Genomic DNA, 9,158 nt, shown 5'->3' on the forward strand with positions numbered 1-9,158 from the left:
CTGGGCAGAGGGGTTCACTCGGTCCCTGGGCAGAGGGGTTCACTCGGTCCCTGGGCAGAGGGGTTCACTCGGTCCCTGGGCAGAGGGGTTCACTCAGCTCCCCTTTCATCCTTTGCTCTCCGAGTCTCAGATGTTGGGAGCACAGCTCAGGGCTCGCTCACTTTCATCAGCAGCATTTTTATTCTTAAAATTGCCTTGTCTTAAAGCCGCCTTCCTCTGGACTCTGATAAGGTCCCTGGGAACTCCTGCCAGGGCTCCTCCACCCTTCCCTGGCCCTTCACTTCCAGCCTTGTCTGTTTGCTGCGCCCCCACAGGTGGGCAGTCAGCTCCTCCTGAGCCCCAGGCCCTGGATTAGCCCTTCTGAAACCCTGTTCACTCACAAGCCCTGCAGCTCCCACCCCACCTGCCCCTCCTACCCCTCCTACTCACGTGGGGCTGGCGAGCAGCCCCCTCCGCGCTTCCCCAAACCAGCTCGCAGACTGTTCTGGCCTTTCAACAACCACGCGTCTGTGTTCAGGCAAGGGGTAGCCCTGGCCACTTCCCAAACCAGCCCGACCCTGCGTCCAGGGCTCCCTGGCCTACTTGTTACACACAGTTGCCCTGGCACCATCTCCCACACAGCCCCCTCCCGGGCTGGGCTCTCTTTCCAAGTTGCCCTACAGGACAGGCTTATCTCAGCACCCTGGGGGGGGGGGGCTCTGGCTCTATCCTCTCCCTCCCTCCAGCACATCCATTTTCCTCCGGCTCCTTTTTGAAGTGTGTTTTTATTTGCTACCACTCAAATCATGGTTTTACCAAACATTGAATTCTAGCTTGATAATTTCTTTCTTATTCTTCCTTTAGTTTTGCATACAAGAACTGGGGTGCAGGCAGAGGTGGGGGGTGAGAAGATTCAGCAGAGACAGAGTGGGGAGCAGAATGGTGGATCTACTGAAATCCACTGCTGAGAGGAGCAGGTAGGAGACAGGAGAGGTCTGCTGTGCCCTGTGGGTCAGCTATGGGTCAGCTCCCTGGCCAGGGATCAAACACAAGCCACATCAATAATAGCCTAAGACTCATCCTCAGACCACAGAGAAACCTCACTTCCTTACTCTTTCAAAGATACTGTTTTGCTTTCTTTGGACCTTCTGAGAGGCCCCTGGATGGTCTGCTAACAGTGCAGGCTTACAAAGCACTGCTTAAGCTACTTTAGGTGCAGCTGTATGTGTGGCCTGCTCAGGTGTGTCCACCCCAGTCCAGGTGGGTAGGAGCTGGGCTGGCCAGAGGTGGGGTGTTCACTGGAGTCCAGATGTCTGGGTGTCTAGGCACAAGGGTAGGGGGACTTCAGGTTGTGGGAAGCAGCAGACAAGGTCAGGGTGGGAAGAATAGCCCCTAGGATGCAAGCCTTGCCAGCCTACACTCCTGCCTGCCCCTGCTGGAGAAGCACCCGCGAGACTCCACTACCCCCACCTCACCCAATCCATCTTCCTCGCTGAAACTAGAAGAGCTCCTGTTTGTGAAGGCCGCTATGCCCACAGCAATTCTGCTTTCATGCAATAATCATTTGAAGTTCTCGCCCACAACCTGAGGGAATGCACTTTTCTAATTACAAAAGATAATTTGGAAGGTGCTGCTGAGGAGGAGGCTGCAGCAGAGGGTGTGGGGGTGCCTCAGGGAGCTGGGGCTGGGGCAGGCTGGAGCTGGGGCAGCTCTTCTGACACTCAGGGCCCTGAGAAGTGACCTGGATGTGTGTATAAGTTGGGACTGTGCTCACCATCTGTGTGTAGGTGGGTGTGAGGCACAGGCATGGTGGGGGTGGGGCAGTGGGTGCACAGTGCCTCTTGCAGGGGTCACTGCTTCAGACACAATGGTCCAACGATGCAGACCTGCCATGGAGGGACAGCAGCTCTTCAGATATGCCCCGAATGCCCGCAGCTCGCTCACCACCAGGGCCTGGCCGCTGCTAGCTAGCCAAGGTGGGCGTAGACGTGGCTCCAGAGGCATCAGGCTCGGATCCCTGACTCTCTGTAAATGACAACCGCTTTACAGGGAGCAGTGAGCTAAGGACCCGGATGAGAGAGTGGGGTTCGAATTCTGGTGTAGAGGGGAAGAGGAAGGCCACAGACAGGGGCAGAGCCCCACCGGGGATGCTCACGCCATCACAGGCGCTCAGCAGCCCTGACCCCATGCTGCCCCCTGAGGAGAGCACAGCATTGCACCCATTCCATGAGGCGGGAACAAGACCCTGCGTAGCCATGCTGGCCCTTGGCCTTGTTAGGGCGAGGCTTGGTGACATATTTGTGCAAACGTGCAGCTGGCCACCTTCGGCCCCACCCAGGCAGGTCTGGGTGACCATGTGGGCAGCCAGTATCCCAAGAGCTTCCTTGGACCTGGACATGGAGCCACAGCAAACTCATTCAAGAAGAGAGAGACAGAGGAGGGAGAGGGAGGAGCAGACACCGTGGTGGACATTTGGCTGCTTTCCAGCACCCGCCCTCTGGAGCTGTGTGCAGCTCCAATGTCCCCTCCTCAGGCTGACCTTGTGGCCAGAACAGCACGTGGCTAATATCTGGTCCAGAACATTTAGTGGCATTTGCTTCCCGGACAGGAAGGGGGTCACCAGGCTGGGCATGGGCAGCCTACAGGGCTCATGGTTGGGACTGTAGGGCCTGAGGGATCCTCCTTCCCCAGGGAGCAGGTGTGGCTGCTGCCACATTTAGTGGAATTTCTGGAAATGTGTCAGAAGGCACAGACTCCACTGGTACTTTTTTCCACTTTTATCTACGTTATTCCCACTGCTTCCTGCTTGGAACTGGGAAGCAATGCCCAGACTGAAGCAGCCATCATGTGACCATGAGGTTGAAGGCCACACAGTAGAAGGGACCTGGTGGCATTCAGAGGGGACCAGGCCCCTGAGCTCACCCTCCAGAGTTCTGGAGAAAACCAACCTCAGTTAGTCGGGGCACTTACTTGGGGCTTCGTCAGATTCTGAATTCTCTCAGCCAAGGAAGCCTGGAGGAGGTGAGAAACGAGGGCCTCAACGAGAGAAGGAGCCAGGCCGCCCACCTTGGTGCGGCTCCCTCCAGGCAGGGGGGGGCCCCCCGGAAACAGCACAGCTCCAGCTCCCAGCCGACGCCTCCCCAGGCAGAGCTGCGGCTGGGCTGGCCCCGGTGGAGCCCTTCCGTGTGGGCGGCTGTGATATTCAGACTGGAAGGAAGTGCAGCTTTCAGCTCCCAGCTTCTCTTCCAGCCCCTGATTTCCATCTGTCGCAGTGACTTAAGCCAACCCAGAGGAGGAGCCCCAGGGCCATGGTCAGAGGCCTCTGGGAGAAGGACCCCAGAGCAGTGCCCTTGGGGCACTGCTGTTGAGCCTGGGGCCTGGCCCTCTGGTGGCCCAGTGAGGGGACTCGCTCAGCTGTGTCCTTATGAGTACCAGCGGGGACCGGGCTGCCCCCAAACACAGCGAAGACATCCAGTTCTAAACAATAGACACAGCAGTTTCTGGAAAGCCATACACACTGGACAGGAAGGGGGTCACCAGGTTGGGCATGGGGGGGCCTACAGGGCTTGTGGTTGGGGCTTCAGGGGCCCGAGGGATCCTCCTTCCCCAGGGAGCAGGTGTGGCTGCTGCCCCTGAGCCTTGGCCCTGAGCAGGTGGGAGGACCCCAGACATGCCCCCAGGAGCAAACATCAATCCTGTCTGTCCTGGAGCCCGGTCACCTGGAATGCAGGACACAGACCTGGCATGAGGCGGGCGCTGCCACCAGTGGGCTCTGCTCCGGCCTTCATGTCCTCCAGCTGAAACCACACAGCTTGTGTGCAGGCCCTGAGAAGCTGCCAGGACCAGTACACGTCCTCCCTGTGCTTGTGACCTCGGCGTCTGGGGCAGGAAGGGGTGGCCCATGTAGTACTCCCAGCTCCCTGAGGCCTCTCCCTTCACCCTCAAACACGAGGGCCACTGACCACACCAGCGTCCACCCAATGTTGCAGAGCATGGGGAGGTCACTGTGCAGCATGTCCCCTGCCAGTCTCCTACCTTTGTCCATGTGCTGCAGGTGTGGCCGCTAATTCCCCCACAGCAGGAAGGTGGCAGCCCCAGACTCCAGGTCAGGAGAGGCCACAGGCAAGGTGACTCTGGGGAGGCACCATTCCAGCTCCCAGGCAGAGCTGTGGCTGGGCTGGCCCTGGCCTCCTTGGACTGCCCTTCCCCCAGACAGGAAGGGGTCACCAGGTTGGGCTTCCTTCAGGCCACTGTGGGAAGGGCAGTCCAGGGAGGGCTGGCACAGCCCACACTCAAGCTCAGCCAGTACGGGTGTTCATGGGCCCCAGGCTGGGCTCTTGGGAGCCACTGGACACACCCTGCAGATCCCTGGCTGCTCTTCCCACCCTGTGCAGTGGTGAGGACAGACCCGACTGCTCCTGACTATGGGGCTTGCCGGCTGGAGCTTGCAACTGTGGGAGGGAGGACAGACAGACGCTGGGCCCCGTCTCCTGGACAGGCCTGGCTCAGCATGAAGCCCCACCCCCGTGGCTCCTTACCTTGCACCCCAGCTGAGCCCTGGGGCATGACAGGAGGGGCCGCAGGAGCCCAGGGGAGTCAGTAGGGGTGAAGGGCATTGAGGGTCTGATGGCCCAGAAAGTAGAGGCTGGCTCTTCCCAGGGAGCCCATGTCAGATAGGTACAGGGGACACGGCCTCTCTTCCTTCTTTCCTTGCTTCTGAGGCCAGGACATTGTCACATTGACTGCTGAAGCCACTGATTCCCAGCAAATGCTACAAACAGATGGGGGATGGTTTGAGGGGTACGGGGCCTTGCCACTGAGGCCCTTGAAGCGCCAAGACAGGAGCTTCTCTTTCTGAGGAGGGTGATGGCTGAGGGCATGGCTGCCAGGTCCTTGAAGGCAGCAGGTGATAGCCATGTGGAAAATATGGGGTTCCCGTGGGAGACGACCTGGTTCTATGAGGTCTCTGGGACCTGCAATGATGACCAACCCCAATTCTCCCACCCTTGAACCTGGGACCCTCCCTTTCAAGGTGGCAACACTTTCAGAGAACAGAATCTAAGAGAGAGGCCGGCTGGGACTGCAGCCTCCATCCCACTGGGGAGTGACTTCGCCTGGACATCAGATAAGAGAATGCAGAGGCTTATTTTTGTGGACTTTCCAGTCAAGGAAGGGCAAACTGTCCTTAGAAAACAGCGCTGAGCCTTTGAAATATGCAGATTGCTGAACTGAATCGTTAATGCAATCACCAGGGCATAGGCCTGGTCTTCCCGCTGCGTGATTGCCCCAACACGTCTGCCTCCACGGAACCGTGAGGCCACTGCCATCCCCCAGGGGAGCAGGTGAGGATGAGCACGAGGGGTGAAGCCTGTTCTGACCTCAGGTCTGCACAAGCTTCCCTCTGGGAAAGGACTGGCCGATCCAACTCCTCTGCGGTCAGACAGGGTCAGAGCCAGCCCAGCAGGTGGAGAGAAGTGAAGCCAAACCCAACGGCTCCTGGTGTGTGGGTAAGTGACATGGCCAAGGCCGCCCGTGGGGTAGGGGGAGTGCTGTCCTGACCTGCGCCTGCAGAGGGGCTCTGAGGAGGCCTACCATTCTTATAGGGGCTGCGCAGCTTGGGGTGCAAGACCAGCCACCCCCATGGGGCAGCCCAGCCAAGTGGCCAGGACTGAAACTAAACCGCCAAAAAGGTACAGCCCTGTCTGGCCACAGCTCTGGCTGGGTGGGCAATGAGCCATGTGTGGGTCAGCACGAAGATGGGGAGAAGTCCCAGGATCCCACATGCAAAGGGCCACAACCAGCAGAGAGTCACTCCAGAGTGGATGTCCACAGACTGGGGAGTGTACTCCCAACCAAGAGGTGTCGTTGGGCATCTCTAAGCAGCAGCTCAGAAGCCCCCTGGAGAAGTGGGGTGGGGTGGGTGAGCCAGGACAGGTGCACCAGGAGACCAGCAGGGACAGCAGCCTCAGGTCCTAGACCCCACTGAGCCCTCCCGCAGGGCTCCCTACAAGCCCACACCACCCTGAGACTTAGTCCTATGCCCACGCATGGGAGCAGGGGAGGCCATGACCCCCCTCAGGATTTGGGGCAGAAAATGGGCCCGGCACTCTGCACCGTTGCCTTGTGTGCTTGAAAAGTCCACCTGGACACCTGACATCTTTAAGGAGAAGCCTCAGGTGGTGCTGTCCTTGCCAGCTCTCTTGGGGTCTGCCCTCAAGGGAAGGCAGAGCCCTGGGCTCCAGCCTCCGGCCGGAGGTCCAAGCTTGAGGCCCTATAGGGCTCAAGTTCCTGCTTCTACTACACAGTGATGGGCATGGTGGGGAATGGCAGCCATCTTTACAATAAATGAATTTTGAAGGCAAAACAATGAATGTTCAGAGAAAAGCCCGCTCATTCAACAAGCATTTGTGAGCACTGGCAGAGGCGGGTGCTGTGGCCGAGAGTGAAGCAGATGAGGGTGCTCCCCAGGAACCAAGCCTGCACAACCCTGCGAGCTCAGCTGCTCCCGGAAGACAGGCCAGAGCCCTGGCTCTCACCCAGCCCAGACACCCAGCCCTGGCCACTGCTGGGCCTCCCGCTGCCAGTGTCACCCTTGAACAAGCACAGGACACCTCTGGGAGTAGCAGTGCTGACCTCCAATAACGGGCCTACTATCCACAAGACTTGGTTCTTTCACCCCTGGTCCTGAGTCGCGGGCTGAGAGCGCGCACAGGTGACCAGGCCTTGGAAATAACTCTCTAGAAACCCTCCCAGAGGGCCTGGCCTTGCCACAACCCCTGCTCCCAGCCTGGGAGCCCCCACAGCAGAATCCTCACCCAGGCCTGAGCGCCTGTGGCCACTCTCTTAGGGAAACAGGAAGACCTAGACTTCCTCCTCTTCCCTCTGAGAGCTGAGAGGCCGCGAGCAGAGCAGGTGGGCTGAGCAGAGAGCCCTCCGTGTCCCAGAGCTGCAGTCTACCCACTGCCTCCCCAGCACGGGTCACCAGGCAGGTCAGGAAGTAGGGAAGCTCCCCTGGGCTGCTTCAGATCTGGGAGGCCTTCCAGGAAGCAGTCAAGGCCCAGAGACACAAGAGGAAATCAATTCTGTCTTGGATTCCTCCCCGTCCTCTGTAAACTCAGCTGGATCAGCATCAGGCAGAAACTCCAGGAATTAATCTCACATTTCTTGGAGTTAAACTAGCACCCACAGCAGAAATAGGCGGCCAGCCTCAGGGGTCCCTATGGCGACCCTCTGCCTCCCCCAGTATTGCTTCCAAGGGCTGTCCAAGTCATCACCCCCTTGGGACCCAAGCCGGCATGTTAGAGGGGCCTCGTGCTTTCCAGGAGCAAGTGTTGAGAGCTCTGGCACGGGCGCTGTGCAGGGCACATGGTCTTCAGAGCGGAAGTGAGGTGCTCACCAAATAGGGCAGGGGAGGGGGCTGTGGGTGGGGAAAGGGAAGGAACAGAGGAGGAGGATATGGGGGAGAGGAGGGACCGAGGGGGGAGGGACAGACAGGGAGACAGACAAAAGAGAGAAAAGGGAACACAAAGTGAAACCAGGGGTGCAGAGCAGGAGAGCGAGGAGCCAAGGGAGGAGGAGGATGTGTGGAGAGGAAAGAGGAGAGCAAAGGAAAGGGAAAGAGGGAAGTTGAGGACAGGAAGCAATTTGGTAAGGGGAGGAAAGATTTTTTTCAAAGAAAGGAGGAGAAAAGGGAACAGGGAGGAGCAGAGGAGAGAAGGGAGCACGGGGCTCCCAGGAGGCCCTTGAGGTCGGCCCGGCAAGAAGCTTCAGGCTGTGCTCCCCTCGCAGGCAGCTGCTGGGCTCCCTCAGGGCCCTCAGGCTGTTACACAAGACCTGGCCGCCAGTGTCTTTATGTAACCCTTGGCGCCGCCCATAAAGCTGACCATAACACCCACATGCAGTGGCTTGGAGAGCATGGCCAGCAGCGAGTCACACACAGGGCCAGTGGAGCTGAACTAAACTTTTCTCCCCTTCTGAGGCCAGGCTGGGAGGGGAAAAGTGTGGAGCACTCAGAATCCCCTGGAGGAGGCTGCGTGCTCCGGGGAAGCCTGGAGGCCCTGTGTCCTCTCTCAAGCTATCCCCAGCCCTCCACAGCAGGGCCCTCCTGGAGGAAACCCAAGACGACCCCACCAAGGGCCACTTGCCTGGACCTCCAGCCACCCCCTTCCGAAGGAGGCTTGCAGGGGCACCAGGGCAACCCAGAAGAGTGGAAGGTCCTTTCACCCAGAGGAAGTGGCCAGGTTCTTCCCTGTGTTGCACAGAATAGAGAGGGCCAGAGCTGCTGCCTTCTGCCCTGCGGCATCCAAAGGGCACATGTGTCCAGTGAGGCCAGGACCCAGTCTAGAGCTCCACGCTTGTCCCCACAACAAACTCCCTGGAGGAGCCCCAGGATGGAGGCGTCCAGGCCACAGTGGCCACTGGCACACCCCCACAGGGCAGCTCCCCTCCTGCCTACGCTTCTTCAAGGAGGCTGAGCTCCGCACCCATGGTGCGCCAGCCTGTGCACTCCTAAGGCAGGCCTAGTACCTCTCTAGAAGCTTCTCAAGTTCTCTCTGGACAAAAGCTGGAGCCACTGCCATAGGGCTGGGTGGTTGTCTGGTGCTCACCAGCCAGATGAGCCCTCATCCAGGCAAATAGCCTCTGCCGCATGAGACCTCCTCCTTCCTGTCTGCCTCCCAGCCACTCCCTCCCCAGGAACAGGGCTTGAATCCTGCCCCTTGACACCAGGTCCCTGGAGCCAGCATGGGTTCCAGCAGTTGGCACTGCTGAGGGGTCCTGCACGCGGCAGCACCCCTGTCCACTTGAGTCCCTGCGGGACGCTGGCTTACTCACCATTCAGCTGGTTGTAGACCACCTCCTCCAGGTGGTCCAGGCGCTGCAGGATAGCTTCGCGGTCTGCCAGCGTGCCCACCTTGGCCAGCCGGCTGTGCCCCCGGGGGTCAGCACCACGCACCAGCTGCACCAGCCCCTCGGAGCGTCCCTGCAGGCGGCAGCACACGGAGAAGAGGATGATGCCCACGAACACCAAGATGTTGACCGTCAGCAAAGTTTTGATCTTCCTGGCCACCGCCATGAACGCAGCGAGCGGCAGGCGGCTGCCTCACCCGCAGGGCATCCCCGTGGGCCCCGGGGCCGCAGGAGCCTCTGCCTGCCCGCCGCCGCGGACCATGGGCCAGCCC

General features: G+C 59.6%; 1 protein-coding gene across 3 annotated transcripts in view; it reads right to left on the minus strand.

The window, feature by feature from the left end:
• Positions 1 to 9,152, minus strand: part of GALNT9 (polypeptide N-acetylgalactosaminyltransferase 9) — a 22,897-nt gene extending 13,745 nt beyond the window's left edge. For 2 of the 3 annotated variants that reach the window (XM_012731173.1, XM_004690834.2), the window contains exon 1: positions 8,812 to 9,152. In XM_012731173.1, the coding sequence (XP_012586627.1) occupies positions 8,812 to 9,052 (241 nt within the window). In that variant the 5' untranslated portion in view covers positions 9,053 to 9,152. Of the gene's footprint in view, positions 1 to 2,949; positions 2,992 to 8,811 lie in introns of all 3 variants that reach the window. The other variant, XM_012731174.1, reaches the window with a different exon arrangement.
• Between the last annotated feature and the right edge of the window lie 6 nt (positions 9,153 to 9,158).

The sequence above is a fragment of the Condylura cristata genome, unplaced genomic scaffold, assembly GCF_000260355.1.
Source record: "Condylura cristata isolate star-nosed mole 26May11 unplaced genomic scaffold, ConCri1.0 scaffold00029, whole genome shotgun sequence".
In the NCBI taxonomy this organism is placed as follows: domain Eukaryota; kingdom Metazoa; phylum Chordata; class Mammalia; order Eulipotyphla; family Talpidae; genus Condylura; species Condylura cristata.